The sequence below is a fragment of the Megascapheus bottae genome, chromosome 25 (assembly GCF_031878675.1).
Source record: "Megascapheus bottae isolate mThoBot1 chromosome 25, mThoBot2.hap1, whole genome shotgun sequence".
NCBI classification, from domain to species: Eukaryota; Metazoa; Chordata; class Mammalia; order Rodentia; family Geomyidae; genus Megascapheus; species Megascapheus bottae.
The window spans coordinates 25,478,179-25,500,042 of NC_143533.1; the positions used below are offsets into that span (position 1 = coordinate 25,478,179).

General features: G+C 45.4%; 1 protein-coding gene and 1 long non-coding RNA gene across 3 annotated transcripts in view; one reads left to right on the plus strand and one right to left on the minus strand.

Moving 5' to 3' along the window:
* Aqr (aquarius intron-binding spliceosomal factor) overlaps positions 1-1,247 on the plus strand; it is a 42,987-nt gene extending 41,740 nt beyond the window's left edge. The window contains exons 34-35 of one of the 2 annotated variants that reach the window (XM_090318646.1): positions 578-691; positions 811-1,247. In XM_090318646.1, coding sequence (XP_090174772.1) covers positions 578-691; positions 811-1,113 — 417 coding nt within the window. In that variant the 3' untranslated portion in view covers positions 1,114-1,247. The remainder of the gene's footprint in view (positions 1-577; positions 692-810) is intronic. The other variant, XM_090318645.1, reaches the window with a different exon arrangement.
* The window catches only part of LOC150046676 (uncharacterized), a 50,634-nt gene that overhangs the window by 18,281 nt on the left and 10,489 nt on the right, over positions 1-21,864 (minus strand). The window contains exon 2 of the long non-coding RNA XR_016532630.1: positions 1,260-1,862. This is a non-coding gene — a long non-coding RNA (uncharacterized LOC150046676). The remainder of the gene's footprint in view (positions 1-1,259; positions 1,863-21,864) is intronic.

Genomic DNA, 21,864 nt, shown 5'->3' on the forward strand with positions numbered 1-21,864 from the left:
GTAAGAAGTTACATGGTTTGGAAAGCCAGGCAGTCAGCCGCTTTACCCCACACACTTTGAAGGAAAGGCTCAACAAAGGACACACGTGGGTGTGAACCCCTTTGTGGCCCCTGGTGGAGTGCTGTCACTCACAGCCAACCCCTCTTACTGTCTGCTCTTCCTGGCTCCAGGCCTTTCAGCGTCTGTAGGCAGATTTGAGGTGATCGCTGTTGTAACTTATGATTTGGTAGACATTGATAAATGACTCCAGAGGACAGGTGTTGTCTGCATTTTCATTTCACACCAGCAGAGCTGGTGTCTCAGAATCCATATCTCATTCTGTCCTTGGCCCAGAACCCTACAGGGAGGGCAGACCACAAGTTGAGCTTGTGCGGGAACACTGAGTAGGATGGGTTTCAGTGTTTCCTTTGGAGCATGCGCACAGGTAGATGCTTGTTCTGCCTGTAGAGGAAACCCTGTGCCACTTGCAGCACTGGCTGTATACAAAACCACTGGATTTCGATGGAGTCACTGCCGCCCCAGAGGCTCGCTCACTCTGAGAAAATATGTCTAGATCTCCTCACCTCCTGTCTTCCAGAACGGAGAGAGGCCGCCGCACGCAGTTCAGATCATAAAGAACATGCCCCAGATGGCCAACTTCGTGTACAACATGTACCTGCACCTCATACAGAGCACGCACCATTACCAGCAGGTAGGGCTGCTCCCAGCAGCAGGTCTTACTTACAGCCATCCCCCAAATAACCTGGAGGCCTGCAGGGTCCAAGTAGTGGAGCGTCTACCTAGCCTGTTGGTTTTTGTCTTTTCTACTAGACTTTCTTACAGTTGCCACCTGCCATGGCAGAAGAAGGTGAGGAAGCTCAAGCTCCAGATGCAGAGTTGGAAACTGAGGAAGAGGCTGTGGCTGCTGAAGGTGACAGAATACCCAGCCCCGCAGACGCCAGCTGCAGCCAGGAAACACGGGCTGAGACTCCCCCTGAGAAGACGTCCCCAGAGACGACGTCCCCCTGTCCTTCCACAGCCGGCTCTGACCCTGCTGTTTCTGCAGAGCCCCCACCTCACCGCCCCACTAGCCCACCCGAAGAGGGCTCTCCCCTCACCCAGTCCAAGGACTGAGTACAGCTCGTGTTTTGTACTTCTACCTGTTTCGTCCTGGCCTCCCTGCCTTGTATATATGTATATCAACAATTCAGATTGCATTCCTCCATTGAGTTTTCTATAATCACACATTAAAATGCTTTTCTATAAAATGTTAGACTCACAGTTTTGGTGAACTCCAGGAGAAAGGACAGGAGTCACTGCAGTTAGTCATGCACAGCCAGGCACAGGCGTCCCCGGCAGCAAATCCTTTTCCCTGTGAAGACGAGTGCTGTCCCCTGGGTCTGCTGGAGTCCAGCTCACAGAGAGGTCTGGTAAGCAAGCAGGCAGCAGAGGGTATGTACAAGTCCTCGTTCCAGTGCTTCCGGTGCACATAGAAGGTAGTTCTAGCCACCAATGGCAGTAGAACTAGCAGTGAGTGAATGACCTCAACCCCAGGGAAGGGTGTAATGAGTTCAGAAGTGCCTGGGACATGCAGGGGGTTGGTGCCAGAGTAAAGACCAGGCCAGACTGTCTGTTAATGGCATTTCTTGGATATAAAAATTTGAAAGCAGGTGTGTGGCCCTGTGTATGGGGGAATAACGCTCACCAATTGATTTTAATTTGCGGATGCATGTCGCCAGGCTAAGCAGGAGGGAAAGAAGCTTTGCTGCAATACCATCGCTCTTGGAAGAGACAGGCTTTACTCCGCCCACTGTAGACAACCAAAGCAAAGCAGGCGCCACTGGCCAGCTGAGTGGCCGTTCTTCGCTTCGTGCCAGACATCTCTACAAAATGGAAGAGCAAATTTAGGTAGAGATTGAGTCCTTTGCCAAAAGTATTAAAAGACCCTGGACTTCACTGGGAAGACCAGGGAGGTGCCGTGAAATAAGGCACAGGATTTTTTACAAAGGAATGAGGGTTTTTCCCTTTCCTTTTCAAAAAAAAAAAAAAAAAAAAAGGAAACCAAACAGATTTGTCTCCTGCACACTTAACCACAATCCCAAGTCAGAATCCGATTTGTCTTAGAGCAAACCATAAATGACAGCATCTCAAACTCGGGAACTTTCTGTTTAATCTGGAGTCGGTACCAATGGGTGTGGAAGGCTTTCAGACTAGTGTCCTGCTGCTCTCCATCCTGTTTTTCTTGAATATGTCACGATTTGGGAGCTATTTTTAAAAGCACATCAAGAAAATGAAATGAGCATAGAGATTTCTTCCCTGCGAAATGCTGAGTTGTGAGAGTTTATTCTCAGCAGCTAGGAATAAATCTCTACATTGATGCAGACAAATGAGTGAGAAGATGTCAATGTTTCCAGGACTCTGGTTTGCTGACAAAGTTAAGATAAAGCACGGAATGCTTCTACTGAGAGGGACCCCCTGTACCCGAGTCCTCGGCCTCCACAGGAGAATGTCCTGGGGGGCTTTGTTTCAGGGCAGGGCTCCTGAAAACCTGGTGGCCACGGTGCCTTGGCAATGCCAGTTGCTCCCATCCTTGTTGCCTGGCTCACTGAGACCTCAGGATGCTCTGAGGATGACAGAGTCCACATGGAGTGCTCGGGACAAACCCTCACTCACCCAGCACTTGGGGCGGTGGTGACACAGGCGGAGGCCCCTGGTGGGTCCGCCTCTGCTTGACCCTGGCACTGGAGTGTGTCAGACCCCCTTTTCTCTTTTTATTGGGGGGGGGATTGTATCACCACACCCAGCCAGTTCTGACGACAGGTCATCTCACCCTTTCCTCACGCCCTGGCTGGTCCTGCAGCCCTCCTGGATATGTGCAGGGAGCTCAGATTACAGGCATGAACCACCCCTGCCCTGAAATGCTGTGGTCAAAATAAATCAGCAGAGACTACCAATTCTGAAAAGCCCTCTGGAAATGACCGTTTCACCATCCTTTATCTCCTCAGAACAGCTTGGGGACCAATTATCTTTCTATCAGCAAAAAACTTAGAAAATAAGACTCAAATGCATATTTTCAGTAACTAGAGGTGAAAGGAAATGATAGAACGGCTTGTATAAAACATCACATTGCTGTCTAGTTTCTCCAATGTCATGTGGCATTAGCAACGTCCTGATGGTGTAAATTAATAAAAGTTTGTCCAGTTCGTGACAGGCCTTCCTGAGCTTAAGAAAAGGTCACTGAGCATTCGAGTTTTGAGGCTTCACCGAGCTTTCTTCTGAGTTCTTACCACGCAGGAAGTTTGTTTCACTGTCTCTGTTTTCTTTTCCCTAAAAATTTTCTATTCCAAATGCTCCGACCTGAAACCCTAACCACTCAGGAGACTGAAGTCCAAGGCTTGCCTAGCATGCACAAAGACCGGGGCTTGATTCCTTGGTAACACATATGCATGGAAAAAGCCAGAAATGGTGCTGTGGCTCAAGTGATAAAGCTCTAGCCTTGAGAAAACCCAAGAACAGTGCTCAGGCCCTGATTCAAGCCCCTGAACTGGGCAAAAAATATAAATAATAAAAACAAAACCTCTACGATTTGTCCAAAGTCACAAAACTAATAAGAAAACTAGACTTGTGAACTGATTCTAAAACCCACTGTTACTTCAGAATACAGCTATTTTGGGGGAGGGGTATAAAAGCAGGCCTGTCCGTCTCTTCCTGTTGTGGAAAAGCCACACCCACTTTTCTCTAGCAGACATGATAAATCCTGCGGTCAGTATTTTACAACAGCCATAGGTTCTGCTTCAGTGGCCATAGTTATAAGTTATTTACATCATTCTTAAACACTAACTCATTATGAAACCAGGGCCAGAACAAGCCTTCGGCATTTATCCTTTGTGCTACAGTGTATTTGATTTAGGATAGAATAATGTGCGCTCGTGACCATTTATGACAAGAGTCAGTGGTCTCCTGAGACCAGAAGGAGGGTGTGGTGGGCAGCGCCACTGCCTCCTCCTGCTCTGCCCTCCGCTCTGCCCACACGGTCCATGCACAGGCCCTGAGGGGCAGCGCCCTGCTGAGTTCCCATTAGTTATGGAGAAAAGCCATTTGTATTCTGAAATTGTACATCAGCCAGGCAATCATACAGAAATAGCCCCCTGAAAAGAAAGCACTGCTATATTTGAAGCCTTAATCATGATTATTTATAGACCTGAATTGAGTTGGAAATTTTTACATTATACAGTAAGATTGTGACTAACAAGATCCTTAGAGTGTGAAGGGATGAGATGTTTGATCCACTTCAAGTTTCTGGGTAATGGACAGTACCAAGAGTTTTTGTTTATCCTTTGCTGAAGCCTTGCAGAAATCCGCTTCAGTCAGCTCACAAGGAGACCAGGTCCTGGGGAATAGGGAAGTGAGCTCCAGTAAACTGGCCCGCTCCCGATCCCCACCACCTGACATGACGCCACGGGAACAAGGCCTGTAATCCTAGCTACTCAGGAGGCTCAGCTCAGACGACCGTGGGGCCAGGCTAGCTTGGGCAGAGAAGTTCTCAAGATCCAGCTCAACCCATAAAGAGATGGGGATGGTGCTTGTTATCCCAGCCAAGCGGAAGCCTTAACTAGGATCCAGAACCTGGAAGGGAGTGGCCAGACCAACTTGAAAAAAGCAGAAAGCAGTGGAGGTGCTGACTCCAGGGCTAAACCCCCAAAAAAGCCTACGTTCAAATTCTAGTAACACCGATGGCTCATGCTGTAATCCAGCCACTCAGAAGACTGAGACCCAAAGAATTGCAGTTTCAAGCCAGCCTGGGCCACAGTGTGATCTCTGAAGCGCTTAAAAAGCCAACCATGCCAGCAAGCCAAGTGAACACATGGCCCAATGCAAACTGCAAGTGCTGCTTTATAAAAGAAGCTACTCAGGAAGCTGAGATCTGAGGATCAAAGTTCAAAGCCAGCCCGGGAAAAGGACAGATGAGGGCACACCTGCAAGATCCACAGCCACCAAGGTGTTTCCTGTCATACCAACGACAAAACCAACGCCAAGAGGTCAAGGTTTCCGAAACCAGGCGTGGTGGAGGGGTGGTGGCGCGTGGGAGCGGTGCAGGCACTGAAGGTACCACCGGGTCCATCTACCAGAGGCACCCACAAGGATGACCCCGCTTGCCTTCAGAAAAATGGAGTTTTGGTACGCGGTGGTGTGGTGATGTCTCACTGGCACCATGAAAGCCACAGCCGTCCTCTGGCGCCACTCCACCCCACCACTGTGCCGCAAAGAGGTGGCTGCTTTCGTGAAGCGCCAGGACTCACGCGATGCCCTCTAAAGGAACATGCCAGTTTCTCCATCTGGCTTGAGCTCAGGGCCTGGGCACTGTCCTAGGGCTCTATCACCTCCAGCTTTTTCTGTGTAAACCTGGGTCTTGGTGCACGCTCAGCAATCTCTACCCCTAGGCCAAGCTCCCAGCCTCCTCTCTCTTTTGGAGTGACTGGAGTCTCGGCTTCAGAGAAGGATGCATGGCTGTCTGTGCTAACTCACGGCTCAGCTGTGGCTGCCTCCAGCCAAGAGGGAGGCTCCACTGCCACCTGCCCTGTGGCTGCCTCCTGTGTGGGGCCGTGGCTGGCACAGGCCTCTTCTCTGTGGTCCATGGCCCTTCCCGGCTCCTCCGTGACATCGTTGCAGCCCCTTGTGACTCTGTCCTCCCAGGTCCAGCCCAGCTCCTGGCCTTACATTCCTGAATGGGCACAGGGTCACCTCTCTCCTTCCACTGCCCACAGGAAAACTGTCTGGCCACTTTTCTACAATGGCAGATGAAAGAGCACTTTAGACTGAGAAGTTGAAAAACAGGCTCGGCTTGTTCCAGCAGAAACTAAGACAGTGATGGGCGAACCAAACTCTTAAGGATGAGGAATTTATACTTGGGTATTTAGCACCTCATAGGATAAAATGTAAGACTTTTCATTCACTCATTCCTCCTCATAACTGCAGAACTAGAAAACAAAATGCCACTTCTGGACTGCTATAATCACCATCAGCTTTGGAATGGTTAAGAGAAAACCTGAGCTGGAGCTGGTGGCTCACAGAGCCTACTACTCAGGTTACTGAGACATGAGAATCCTGATTCCAAGCCAGCCTGGCAGAAAAGTCCAGGACAGAGCTGAAGGAAAGCTGGGCGCTAATGGCTCACACCTGCAAGCTCAGGAAGCTGAGATCTGAGAACTGCAGTTCAAAGTCAGCTCAGACAGCAAACCCATAACACGCTTATCTCCAAGTAAGCACCTAAAAACCAGAAGTGGAGTTGTGGTAGAGTGCTGACCTTGAGCAAAAAGTTCAGGGACAGTCCCAGGCCCTGAGTTCAAGCCCCATGATCATGATCAGGATACCATCACCATCACCACCAACAACCACCACCACCAAATAGAGCTGTCTCAAATGGTGAAGCACCAGGCCTTGAGTAAAAAACTCAATGATAAGCCGGGCATGGTGGCTCACGCCTATAATCCTAGCTACTCAGGAGGCTGAGATCTGAGGGTCGAGGTTCAAAGCCAGCCTGGGCACTAAAGGACCTGAGACTCCTACCTCCAATTAACCTCTTGAAAACAGGAAATAGGGTGTGGCTCAAGGGTAGGGCGGTAGCCTTGAGCTGAAGAACTCAAGGATAGTGCCCAGGCCAAGTTCAAGTCCCATGACCCACATAAAAAAAAAAAGAAGAAGAAGAAGAAGAAACAAACAAAAAAAAAAACCCTCAAGTATAGTACCTTGGCCTTAAGTTCAAGTCCCAGGACAGTACAAACGTGACAAAAAAAAACTAAAAGCTAGCTGGGCTCACTGTTCAAACCTGTAATCACCCTAGCTACTCAGGAGGCTGAGATCTGAGGACCAAGTTCAAAGCCAGCCTGGGCACAGAAGGACCTGACACACTTTTTTTTCTTTTGCCAGTCCTGGGCTTGAACTCAGGGCCTGAGCACTGTCCTTGGGCTTTCTCAAGGCTAGAGCTCTACCACTTGAGCCTCAGCACCACTTCTGGCTTTTTTCTATGTATGTGGTACCGAGGAATCGAACCCGGGTCTTCATGCATGCTAGGCAAGCACTTTAACCACTAGGCCAAACTCCCAGCCCTTATACAAACTCTTTATTTCCAGTTAACCTCTAGAAAATTGGAAGTGGGACTTGGCTCAAGGGTGGGGTGGTAGCCTTGAGCTGAAGAGCTCAGAGACAGCACCCAGGCTGGTTCAAGCCACATGATCTACCAAAAAAAAGGGGGGGGGCACTCTTCTCAGGCTTTCAGTTCCTTTGCAGCAGCTGTGGGTGGCCTCTGCTTACAGTGATGGCCATCTGATCTGGCTTTTCTAGTGGTTTGTCACAGATGAGTTTAAATTTATCCTAGTATACTGCCTTCCGGAGCCAGTCTTTCTCTATTCTCTAGGACCTATAAGGTTCCTAAAGAAAAAAGGTGAAAATCCTAAGGCAAAGTATATATGCATATATGTAATTTGCATATATTATCTACCTATCTACCAGAAAAATCCAGTATTCACAAAAGCAAACATCTGTCCTGTCTCCAATACCTTTGAGATGTATCAGAACCTAAAGGCATTAACTACTGTTGGCTTGTCTCCTCGCCCTGTTTGGGAGGCAAGGCAAAAGCCAGCAGAAATGTGCCATGAATCTGTGTACCCTATGGGAGGCTGACAGATGTCGGCCACTCCCTGCCTGTTGAGCTCCGATCCCGCTGTGGGCAGGAACCACGCTGAGCTTTCTTCAAAATGTGCATCTAAGCTAAGGTTCGTTGGGCTCTAGAAAGTGATTTTATCCACAAAATGATTTATGCCTTAAACAATTCAAATCAGTACTGTCTTCTGCAGATGAAGCTCTCAGCTCCTCAGAATTGGGGGCTTTCCTGACACTGTGAAGGCCAACTTCCCATGACATCATCCAAGGATTCCCTCGTCCACAGGAGCGCTGCGTCACTCACTTGGACAGTGTGTCCACCAGGACAGGACACTGCAGTGGGGTGCTGCCTCGGAAGCGTTCCCACCTCAGAGAGAGACACACACTTCATAGGCTATCTCCCCCACACTTTATAACCTCCTAAATACAGAAAGGGACTTGGGGGCAGGGAGGCATGCTGGTGTGCATATCCTCATACCTACACAGCAAGTGGAAAAGGAAAGCCTAATGCGAAGGAAACATTTCTGTTTTCAGATGGCTTTTCCTATAAGCCAACAAAAGGCAAATGTGAGCTTGTATTAGTATCCATTCAAAATGCACCGAAGACCTCAGCCCAAGCTCTGGGAGCCACTTTTAAGAGGTGTAGGGGAGGCAATGGCATAGGCAGAGACTTCCTGTATACAATTCTAGGGGCTCAGCAGAGAGAATGACAGAAGGGATCACATCAAGCTAAAGAGTTTCTACATAGCAAAGGCAAGTCACTAAGCGAAAAAGACAGCCTACTGAATGGAAGATCTCTATTGGCTATGCGTCTAACAAGGGCTTAATACCCAGAATATACAAAGTGCTCAAGAAAGGGGCTGGGAGTGTGGCCTAGTGGTAGAGTGCTTGCCTAGCATGCACGAAGACCCAGGTTCGATTCCTCAGTACCACATACATAGAAAAAAGCCAAAAATGGTGCTGTGGCTCAAGGGGTAGAGCTCTAGCCTTGAGAAAGTCCAAGGACAGCACTCAGGCCCTGAGCCCAAGCCCAGGACTGGCCAAAAAAAAAAGTGCTCAAGAAAATAAACCCCTGGAGTTTGGCCTAGTGGTTGAGTGCTTGCCTAGCATGCACAAAGAGCCAGGTTCAATTCCTCGGTACCACACACAAAGAAAAAAGCCAGAAGTGGTGCTGAGGCTCGAGTGGTAGATTTCCAGCCTTGAGAAAATCCAAGGACAGTGCTCAGGACTGCCAAAAAAAAAGAAGAAGAAGAAGAAGAAGAAGAAGAAGAAGAAGAAGAAGAAGAAGAAGAAGAAGAAGAAGAAGAAGAAAATAAACCCCTAAAGAATCCATTAATAAAATTGAAAAAAATTAATGAACAAAGGAGCTAAACAGAGACTTTGCAGAGAAGAGGTAAAAATATTCAACAGACACACATCTCTGGCCATAAAGACAATTAGAAGAACACCAAGACTCCATCTTGTCCTAGTCCTCAAGAAGGAAGCACAGCGTCCACCTTGTGCTGGGTAGTGAACCGGCACAGCCACTACCCCACAGGATTCCTCAGAAGGAGGAGCTGCACAGCTGCCCTGTGATCCAGCCCACCGTTCCTGGACATTTATCCAAAGCCACCTGCCCAGCCGTGTTTCCCGGTGACTCCCCTCACCAGTCAGCATGGAAACAGGGCCGGGCGAGGTGGCTCACACCTGTCATCCCAGCTGCTCAGGAGGCTGAGATCTCAGGACCTTGGCTTGAAGCCAGCCTGAGCTTTGAGACTCTAATCTTCCGATTAACCACAAGAAAAGAAAAAGCTGAAAGTGCAACTTTGCCCAAGTGGTAGAACACTAGCCTTGAGCAAGACAGCTCGGGGACAGTGTCTAGGCATACACAGGTGAGCGTGGATATGTGCCACACACCTGCACACACGCACGCGTGCGCACACACACACAAATTGGAAAACATGGAGAATAAATGTTCCATCTTTTCTTCTGCCTGGTGAGTGGGGGGAGGGGAGGAACGGAGAGGAAGGGAAAGGGGGGAGACCAAGGGTTTGAACTCAGGGCCTGGGCACTCTCTTCGAGCTTTTGTGCTCAAGGCTAGCATTGCACAGCTCCCCTTCTGGTTCTCCGGCGGTTATCTGGGCATGAGTCTCGCAGACACGCCTCCTGAGGAGCTGGGCGTACAGGGGTGAACCAGCAGTGCTCACCTCCTTGGCCCGTTTCACAGCGGTCAACACAGTGCAGCGATGATGCACGTGGTTAACACCTGTGCATCTGCTTAATGACTGCAATTCTTCAGGGACCTTTATGTACCTGACATAATGAGGAAGTCCATCTCAGTGTGTACGATTTGTCTAGTGCAGATGTGAGCTGAGATGTGTTCCCAAAAGCCTCTTCATAAGATAGCTCAGATGGCAAAGGGAAAACACTGCCCTGAAAAATCTCTGGAATGCCTGAGTGCTGAGAGGCTGATCAGAGACCCAGGCCTTGGTCCCCATCTGAAAAGACTTTGGTGAGTTATGGCACATATTAGTCTGCAATCACTGGTCATGCACTGATTTTTAATGTTAACTTCATAAATGACTCAGTAAAGAGTCACTAGAACAACAGAAAATAAGTTTATTAAAATGATTTATAGTCTATCTGAAACACAAAGTCAAAATTATCACTGTAAACGCATGGTATCCTTAATATGTGGCTATTAGATCCAAACAGTACAAGAGCGAGGACTCAGTATTTGCATACCCAATGCTATGGACATGGCATTAAAAATATAAACACAACTACACAGACATAAAAACTTATGACTCTATAGACATAATGCTTTATTACATAGGTTAATATGTATCTATGACATACAAACCCTCGGGCTAATCTTAATTATGTTCTAAAATCTAAGTGCCAGTGATTGTATACAGATTCCCTTCCTGAATACTTGTTTGTTAAACACATCACTTGAAATATGATGTAAAAATCAATGTTAATAAATTCTTTGATAAAAAAATCCAACTGTAAAAAAAAATTATCACTGTAGTACAGTGTAGGTGGCGGCTTTTCTTTCCATTTTAGCAGAAATTGCCCAAAATAACTCCCCAAATTAGCATTTCAGAAATAAGATCATGGGGCTGGGAGTTTGGCCTAGTGGTAAGAGTGCTTGCCTAGCATGCACGAAGACCCGGGTTCGATTCCTCAGCACCCCACATACATAGAAAAAGCCAGAAGTGGTGCTGAGGCTCAAGTGGTAGAGCGCTAGCCTTGAGAAAGCCCAAGGACAGTGCTCAGGCCCTGAGCTCAAGCCCAGGACTGGCAAAAAAAAAAAAAAAAAATAAGATCATGTGCTAAAGTGACTGCACTACAGACCTCACTGTTCCATCCGTAAGTATAGGAGACTTTTACTGGAACAAGAGAAAAGGGAGGAAGTGGGGCCGTGGCTCGTGCGGTAGGACACAGCCTTGGGCACAAACAGGCCCAGGGACAGCACCCAGGCCCTGAGAGTTCAAGCCTCACGACCGTGGGGAAAAACGTTCGATTTTGCTGGGCACCAGTGGCTCGCATCTCTAATCCTAGTTACAAAGGAGGCTAGGATCTCAGGATGCAAGCTCAAAGCCAGCTGAGCACAACTCCTACCTCTAACCACCAGAAAACCGGAAGTGGTACTGTGGCAAGTGGTAGAGTCGTAGCCTTGAGCTGAAGAGCTCAGAGTTCAAGCCCCACCAAAAAAAAGTGGGGGGGGAGTCACACTCCCAGCACAGACTGCTATGAGAAGGGCACAAAAAACCTGTCTGGCTGTGCCATCTTCCCCAGCTGATGCTCACAAAGCTACATGCTCTACAGTTTAATTTCTCATTTTTCTGAAACTTCTGATGAGTAATTATGAGTTTTTATTATTCTTCCTGGTTTTATTTTGTTTCTGAAATATCAACAAAGCAAGTCACAAATGCATCTGACTCTGTTTTAGAAAGAATTAAGACTCCAGCACATCAGTCACAACCATGGTTACATCTCTTATGAGGCGACTTTGTCTTCTGTCCACTCGTACAATCTACACTGCCAGGAGATTACGAAGTAGCCACCTTGGCAGAGAATCCTCTACCTGTCTGAGCAGCCTCTGGTTCCCCTTTCCTATTATATCTAGCCAAATGTCCTCCGTGGCCATCACTCGCGGTGGTTTCCATGCAATGTAAACAGGTTCTGTAACAGGCAGTTCTGCTTGCATTGCTTTCAATAGGCTCTCGTGATGAATTTCTCTCCACCAAATCCCTGGCATATAGCAGATCATTCCAAATGACCCGCTTGTTTCCACTTGTGTGTAAAAATAAATGAGGACCACCCAGGAGAAAACACTTGAAGACACATGGGAGCATGACAGCGTTACAGTAGAAAAAAGTGAGTGCTTCAGGTGTGTCTCCACTGGAGCTTCCTGGCCCAAGGAGGCGGGGGCACGTCACCTAGACATGCGGTGTCCTGTCTGACTGGCTTAGGGAGAATACTTGGCCTTCTAAGGTTGATTCTGAATTGGAAGCAGGGATTTTAAAAATACAGAAACCTGCCAGGAGCTGTGCCTCAGGTGGTAGCATGCCAGTCTTGAACAAAAAGAAGTCAAGGGCTGCCATCCAGGCCCTGAGTTCAAGTCCCAGGACTGGCTCTAACGCACCGTGCAAAAAAGCAGGAGTAGCAATCTCTGACAAAATTAACTTTTCGGTAAAATCAGTACATAAAGATAAAGATGGCCATCACATATTAGTAAAGGGGTCAATTCATAACCAGAATATTACAGTTATAAACATTTACTCCCCCAACATGAGAACCCCTAAGTATGTCAAGCAAACTCAGAGTTACAGGACAAGATAGACTCAAACACAGTCATAGTGGGAGACTTCAATACGCCACTCTCATCAAAAGACAGAGCAGCTCAGCAAAAGATCTGCAAAGACACCTCTGAGTTAAATGACACCATAGCCCAGCTAGGCTTAACAGACATACACAGAGTCTTCCACCTAACAGCAAAACACTATATATTTTTCTCAGCAGCACATGGAACATGCTCCAAAATAGATCATATAATAGTTCACACAGAAAACGTAAGCAGATAGGAGACTGACATAATCCCCTGTATTCTATCTGATCACAGTGACATCAGACTAGTTCTAAACAACATAATAAAGGAAGCTGAACAACACACTTCTGAATAACTCCTGGGTTACAGAAAAAAAATCAAAGAAGAAATTCAAATTTTTCTTTAATGTAATGACAATTAAGATACATCACAAAGGAATTAATAGGACACAGCAAATTTACCACACGAGGAGACCACATTAAAAAGACAGAAGCTCCTATAAACAACCTAAAGAAGAAACTGAAGCACCTACAAGAGACAGAAGAAGTTAATTCTAAAACAACCAGATGGATAGAAATAACAAAAAATAAAATCAGAAATATTAGAGATTGAAGTAAGTTCTACTATATATAAAATTAATAAATCAAAAAGTTGGTTCTTTGAAAGAATCAACAAAATTGGCAGCCCCCTGGCAACACTAATCAAAAAAAGGAGAGGGGAGACTCAAACAAGATTAGAGATCCTACAGGAACAATCACGGTTGATATTCAAGAAATTCAGTCCATTATGAGTAAGTACTTCCAGGGCCTATATTCAAAGAAACAGGAAAATTTAGAAGAAATGGATGATTTCTTAAATAAATATAGGCTACCCACATTGAACCAAGAAGCGATAAGGCAACTGAACAAACCAATCTCATACAATGAGATAGATAGCGGAAGCAATCAGGGAAATGCCAACCAAAAAGAGCCCAGGTCCAGACGGTTTCACGATGGAATTCTACAAGACTTTTAAAGATGAATTATTATCTATACTCTTGAAACACTTCCGAGAAATAGAAGCAGAAGGAGCCATATCATACTCATTTTATGAAGCTAATATCACAATCATCCCCAAACCAGGAAAAGACCCAACAAAAAAAAGAGAACTACAGACCTATCTTTCTAATGGACACAGATGCAAAGCTCCTCAATAAAATACTAGCTAACAGAATCCAGAAACAAATTTTTAAAATTATACACTACAGTCAAGTAGCTTTATCCCACAGATGCAAGGCTGGTTTAACATTCGCAAGTCAATTAATGTAATACATCATATCAGTAGAGCTAAGGTTAAGAATCATATGATAATTTCTCTGGACTCCAAGAAGGCATTTTGACTAAATACAACATCCATTTATGTTGAAAGCACTAGAAAAAATATGAATAAGGTACATTCCTTAAAATAAATAAAGCCATATATGACAAACCTACAGCCAGTATCATACTAAATAGAGAAAGACTAGAACCATTTACCTTAAAATCAGGAACTAGACAGGGATGCCCACTCTCTCCACTTCTCTTCAATATAGTGCTGGAATCCTTAGAGCAATAAGGCAAGAGAAGGACATCATAGGGAAAGAAGAAATTAAACTATCCCTATTCGCAAATGACATGATCCTATACCTGAACGACCCAATAAACTCCACTCCCAAACTCCTAGAACAAATAAACCACTTGCAAAGTGGCAAGATACAAAATCAACCTGCAAAAGTCAGTAGGCTTTCTGTACGCCAACAATATGCAAACAGGAGACGAAATCAAGAACATAATCCCATTGGCAATAGCCACCAAAAGAATAAAATATTTAGAAATTAACCTAACCAAGGATGTAAAGGAATTACTTAATGAAAACTATAAAAGCCTAACAAAAGAAATTAAAGAGGATACAAGGAAATGGAAAGACATCCCATGCTTATGGGTAGGGAGAACCAATATAGTGAAAATGGCCATACTACCAAAAATGATATACAAATTCAATGCAATCCCCATCAAAATCCCAAAGACACTCTTTACTGAAATAGAAGGTGTAATCCAAAGGTTCATATGGAACAACAAAAGACCTAGAATAGCAGGTGGTATTACGATACCAGACTTCAAACTCTACTATAGAGCCATAATAACAAAAATAGCATGATATTGGCACAAAAATAAACCAGAAGATCAATGGAGCAGAATAGAAGATCCAGAAATAAAACCACATACCTATAGTCGACTTGTATTTGACAAAGGAGCCAGAGATATACAATGGAACAAACACAGCCTATTCAATTATTGGTGCTGGCAAAACTGGGTAGCCACATGCAGAAAACTAAACATTGGTATCAGCCTATCACCATGCACAAACATTAACTCAAAATAGATCAAAGGCCTTAATATCAGACCTGAAACCCTGAAACTGCTACATGATAGATTAGGAGAGACACTGGAACTCATAGGCACAAGCAAACACTTCCTGAACAGAATCCCAGAGTCACAACAGATTGGAAAGAGACTTGACAAATAGGACTACCTAAAAATAAAAAGTTTCTACACAGATAAAAAAACATAGCTACGGGGCCAGGAGTTTGGCCTAGTGGTTAAAGTGCTTGCCTACCGTGCATGAAGACCCGGGTTCGATTCCTCGGTACCACATACATAGAAAAAAGTCGGAAGTGGTGCTGAGGCTCAAGTGGTAGAGCTCTAGCCTTGAGAAAGTCCAAGGACAGTGTTCAGGCCCTGAGCTCAAGCCCAGGACTGGCAAAAAAAAAAAAAAACATAGCTACTAAAAAGCTGGGCACAGTGGCTCACACCTGTAATCCTAACTACTCAGGAGTCTGAGATCTGAGGATCAAGGTTCAAAGCCAACCCGGGCACAAAAGCACCTGAGACTCGTATTTCCAATTAACCTCTATAAAATGGGAAGTGGGGCTTGAATCAAGGCTAGGGTGGTAGCTTTGAGCTGAAGAGCTCAGGGACAGAGCGCCCAGACTGAGATCAAGCCCCATAAACCACCAAAAAAAAAAAAAAAAAAAGCTTTTATTAAAGTAGAAAGACAGCCAAACAATTGGGAAAAGATACTTACTAATAATACATGAGACAAAGGCTTAATATCCAGCATCTACAGGGAACTCAAGAAACTAATCCCCCTCAAACCCAACAAACCAATCACTAAATGGGCAAGGGAACTAAAGAGAGACTTATCAAAAGAAGAGGTTAAAATGGCAGAAAAAGATATGAGAAAATGCTCAGCATCCATGGTCATAAAGGAAATGCAAACAAAAGCAACCTTAAGATACCACCTTACCCCAGTCCGAATGGCCAACATTCTGAACTCAGACAATGACAAATGCTGGCTGGGTTGTGGAGAAAGAGGAACCCTACTGGTGGGAACATAAACTAGCACAGCCACTCTGGAAGGCAGCGTGGAGGATTTGGAGGTTCCTCAAAAAACTGAAAATAGGGCCGGGAGTTTGGCGTAGTGGTAGAGTGCTTGCCTAGCATGCACGAAGACCCGGGTTCAATTCCTTGGTACCCCACATAATGTAGCAAAAAGCTGGAAGTGATGCTGAGGCTCAAGTGGTAGAGCTCTAACCTTGAGAAAAGTCCAAGGACAGTGCTCAAGCCCTGAGCTCAAGCCCAGGACTGGCAAAAAAAAAAAAAAAAATACACCCTCCCTAAGACATAGCACAAAACTTTTGAGTCCAAGGATTCCTTTCCATGTGGAAACAGAATAAAGACACTTTAAGATAAATTGCAAAATGGTCTTAAAAAAAAAAAAAACAACTGAAAATAGACCTTCCCTACAATCCCGCCATGCCACTCCTGGGCATCTACCCTGAGCATCATAACCCAGGATAAGATGAGGACACCTGCTCAGCCATGTTCATCTCTGCACTGTTCACAATAGCCAGGCGATGGACACAACCCAGATGCCCCACTACAAATCACTGGATACAAAAAATGTGGTACATATACACAATGGAATTCTACACAGCCAACAGACAAGATAAAATAATGGCATTCGCTGGGAAGTGGGTGAAACTAGAGCAAATCATATTGAGTAAGTCAAGACCAACAGATAAGTCAAGGAACAAAAGGTCTCCTTGATCAGTGGATAGAGATCCAAACAGTACAAGAGCACTCCATGTCACTGACATGGACTTGGAAGTATAAATGTATCTTAGGATATATATTCTATAGACATATATTGATATAGCGATCAATATCTATGACATACAAAGTCTCACCTTAATTTGAATTATGTTATTATCTATGTGCCAGTGATTGCATAGAGATTTGTTTCTTGACTACTTGTCTGTAGAATATGACATCTGAAATATGATGTAAAAGCTCAGTTTTAATAAAAAGAAGGGGCAGGACAAAGGAGAAAGTGACAGAGCTGACTGAGATGCATCATACATACACATATATAAATAACATATATATTATATGTATACATGGAAATGTCACAAAGAAAGTACCCTCATCAATTAATATATGCCCATAAATTAATAAGTCACTAGTTTAGAGAATGAAGGTGTAGCTCAGGTAATAAGAGCATCTGTGTAACAAGGATGAACCCCTCAATTCACACTCCAGTACCAAAAACAATTACGACCCTAACAGGCACAGATTTGGCTCCTAGACACTCCTGAGAAGCCTCCTAGGAGCTGGGGTCGTTTCTGGATGGACCGATTGCTACAAAGGCCATGAGCCAGGGTTCTGCTTCCATACATGCTCTGAGCACTGTCTATGTAAGCATTCAGTCTCCCAAGAGTCTGCCTGAACCCCACAGGGGTGCTGGTATCTGGCGTACTCCTGAGGTGGGGCGTGGCCTGAGGTTTAGGACAGCTCCGGACTCTCTGGTTATGTGCCAGTCAAACATACCTATCTAGGAGATGACCAAGTGCCAAGCACAGGGAGTCCACCTTCTTCTCCTCTAAGCTGCTCAAGCCCCTGATGGCCTCCTGGCAGTACGTCGCAGACCTGGAACATGCCTGTGCTTACTGCGCCTGGGCAACCTGGGTGGGGAGAGAACCCAAGCCTTCTCTTGAGGCATCAGCTGCTGGCCACAGGACCGACACCCACTGCAGAGACAGAGCTTGTGAGTAGAGCCTGTGGGTACCCAGTGACTAAGTCTCATCTTTCCTGGTGACCTTGAACTACAGAATGAGCTGATATCCTGAGACAGCTATTCCTAGAGGCTCATCATTCCTCCCCTGGAGCCCTAAAAGTGACCAAGCAAGGTTTCCATCAAGAGATCTGGCATAGGAGAGGGGTACCCAGACATGAGCACAAAATCCACAACAAGACTCAAAACTCCAGTCTCCAGAACACGACCAGCACAAAGGAGGCAAGTGAGTAAGTGGGAGGACAGAGATGAAAAAAAAATACCACCTTATCCAGCAACTAAATCATGGGAAATCTGAGGTCTAATGCTCCCAGGACTGAGGCCAAAATGCAGGCACCATTAAAGGATCCTAGTTTTCTCTTGATAGAGTGGGCAAATGGGACTTTGCGCCCTTGCCAATACCCAGTGTGACAGCTACAGCAAAAAGGAACAGTCCTGTCCTGCATGATAGGAAATGGTTATAAATCTTAAATAAGGGCCTGGGAGTGTAGTCTAGTGGTACAGTGCTTGCCTACCATGCATGAAATCCTGGGTTCCATTCCTTATCACCACATATACAGAAAAATCAGGAAGTGGCCCTGTGGCTCAAGGACAGCACCCAGACCCTGAGTTCAAGCCCCAGGAATGGCAAAAGAAAAAAGAAAGTATAAATAAGCTCCTGGGACTGGTTTTATCCAACTCTCATAGAAACTGCTTCAGTTTGTCACCACTACTTTCCTGGGACCCAGAAACAGTTGTCCACAGGCAAAATAACCAACCTGAACAGACAGACAGCCCCACTAAGAGGGAGTCAGTGTGTATGAGCCTGGCTGGCTCTTCTGATGACAACACTGTGGCATAACAGAGGAGACAGGGGGTGAGGAAAGGGAGGAGTCAGAGCAGGACTTGGAGAAGAACAGGGAATGCTGGAATAAATACCAGCAACAATAAATGAATTAATAATAATAATAGAGCTACATAACCGACTCAGAGCAGAGGGAAATGGAACAAAGTCACAATGGCTATGCTTAAAGACTCAAGAGGACATAAACAGCTAATGTACATGAGAACACAAATGGGAAATGACGATCCAATTTAAATAGCATGTGTGCAAGGGTGTTGGGAGCCAGAGTGGAATCAAACTGTACCTTGACTTGCATCAGACGATGGCTATATTGTCTTATTGCTTTCTGGCCCTATTCTATGTAAATGACCTGAGAATTACCATATGAATGTAACACCTGGAGGTTCCCTGGGAGAGGAGGAGGGAAGAAGGGGGAGGGGAAAATAAACGCGGCAGTCTAGTCAGTCTTTGCCTGGACTGCGGACATCCCGGACCCGGTGTGTCTGTCTCTCTTCTTTTTCTTCCTAGTCCTTGTCCCCTATTTCAGGAACCCCAATCTGCGAACCCTGGTTTGCTGCCGGTTGGCCCCGGCACAAGGGCACTGCTAGAACTGGATCAAGGGCCTAGAGTGAGGGGGGTTAGCTCGACCCATAGGGAGAACATGGTGTGTGGGGGGCAGGAGGAGGAGGCCGGAGGGGGGCTGGGCGGCATGGTGTGGGGAGCAGAGGACACCCTGGCTCTGCAGTGGAGTGCTCCTGGACCAACAAAAGGCAAAGGTGGCTCAGGCCACAATCCTCACCATAGTCCTAGCTACTTAGGAGGCTGACACCCAGTTCAAAAACGGATAGGAAAGGAAGTCCATGACACTTTCATCTCCAATGAATCAACAACCCCCTCCAATTAACATCTAGAAAATGGGAAGTGGCGCTGTGGCCCAGGAGTAGGGCAGTAGCCTTGAGCTGACAGCTCAGGGACAGCACCAAGGCCCAGAGTTCAAACTCCATGTCCCCCTCTCTCCAAAAAATACAGCAATGAATAAACAGTATTAGAGGATTAGACTACTAAAATAGAAGAAAAAAAGCAAGTACCATGAAAACTACAAAATGGCAGAAAACATGGCATATTTCTCAATGGTAATTTTTTTTGCCAGTCCTGGGGCTTGAACTCAGAGCCTGAACACTATGCCTTGGGCTTTCTCAAACTAGTCCTACCACTAGGATAAATTCCCTGCCCTCAATTTTAAACATCAATGGGTCCAACTCTCCAGTCAGAAGACAAGCCTGGATTAAAAAATAAGAGCCAGCCCATGCTGGCTTTTGCCTGTCATCCCAGCTGCTCTGGAGGCTGAGATCTGAGGATCAAGGTTCAAAGCCAGCCTGGGCACAAAAGGACCTGAGACTCTTATCTCCAATTAACCTCTAGAAAATGGGAAGTGGGGCTTTGAGCTGAAGAGCTCAGTGGCAGTGCCCAGGCAGAGTTCAAGCCCCATGACCCACAAAAAAGTAAAAACGTAAGAACCAAGGGGGAGGGAAATAGGGACCAAAACATGAGAAAGGGTATCACTGTTTGTGAAGTAATGCACCTTCTATCTGGCGAACATAATGTAACCCTTTTATTACAATAAAAAGTGTATGTAATTTTTTTTTTAAAAAAAGTAAGAGCCAACCCCAGCTCAAGGGGGTAGGGTGGTAGCCTTGAGCTACAGAGCTAAGGGAGTGCCCAGGCCCAGAGGTCAAGCCCCATGAATGATCCAAAAAAAAAAAAAAGAGCCAACCATTTATTGTTGCCAAGAAATACACTTCACTGCCAAAGATAAACACACATAAACATATGGAAAACGCCCTTCCCACCAAACGCACGCTGCAAGGAGGTAAGAGTAGGCAGACTAGTATGTGATAGAACAGACCACGGGCTAGAATCAAAGACAAGAAACAAAGAAGGTCACGTCAACTTAACAAAGGAAAAGGTACATGAAAAAATTAGTGATCAACATAGAGGTGTGCCTAACACAGGAAACACGCTAGACTTACAAGGACAGACTCCAATGCACCCCACTCTCACCAAAAGGTGTGTCAACCAAACGGAACATCAGCAAAGAAACCTCTGAATTAAATGATACCATAACCAAAAGGAGTTTAATAGGCATCTACAGAGTATTTCACCCATTCATCAACAGCTCATGAAACCTTTCCCAAAACAGAACATATGTCAGGACATATAACCAACCTAAGAAAATTTAAAACAAAACATAACAACAAAACTGTGCCTCCCAGTATTCTATCTGATCACAAGGAGAATGAGCCAGAACGCAGCAGTAGAAGATACAACAACAACAACAACAACAACAAAATACTCAAGGCTCAGCAAGTTTTGGCAAAGTGGTAGAGTGCCTGGGTAGCACACATGAAGATCCAGGTTCCACTCCTCAGTACCACATACATAGAAAAGCCAGAACTGGTGCTGTCGTTCAAGTGGTAGAGCTCTAGCCTTGAGAAAGCCCAAGGACAGTGCTCAGGCCCTGAGTTCAAGTCCCACAATGACCAAAAAATACTAAACCAAGCCAAAACAAAAAACATCAAGCAAGAAAGAAACCAAAGGCACCAGAAGTGGAAAGACCTTCCATATTCATGGATCAGCAAAATTAGTATCATGAAAATGGTCATAGTCCCAAAGGCAATGTACAAATTCAACGCAATATTCTAAGTCCCAGTATCATTCTTCAACAAGAACAATTCAAAAATGCATACAGAACCACAAAGGGCCCTGAATAGCCAAGGCAAATCTAGGCTAAAAAAACAAACATCTCAAGCTGCTATAAAGCTATAATTTAAATAAAACAAAAAACAGCTTGGTATTGGCACAGAAATAGGCCTGACCAATGGGTCAGACTGGAAGATCCAGAAACAAACCCACGCACTTAGGGCCATGTGACATCTGACAAATGCACTGTTGGAAAATAAGACCAGCTTTTCAACTAAGTGTTGAAAAAACTGGACTACTATGTTGTAGGACTGAAATTAGACCCCTGTGTGTCTTCTCACATTAATATCAACTCAAAATAGATCAAAGACCTCAGTGCAAGCCTAAAATGTTGAAACTACTACAGGAAGGAGTAGGAGAAACATTAGAACCTACTGGAATAGGGAGAACTTTCTGAGAATTCCAGGGGCTCAGCAAAGTGAAGAATCAACAAATGGGATTATAGCCAACTAAAAAAGTTTCTGTACAGCCAGGCACCAGAGGCTCCTAACGGTAATCCTAGCTACTTGCAAGGCTGAGATAGGAGGATCATAGTTCAAAGCCAGACTGAGAGAAAAATCAATTAAACTTCTATCTCCAATTAATCACCATGAAGTCAGACGAGGATCTATAGCTCACGTTATTAGAGCCCTAGCCTTGACCAAAAAAAAAAAAAATGGTGCTCAGGGACAGTGCC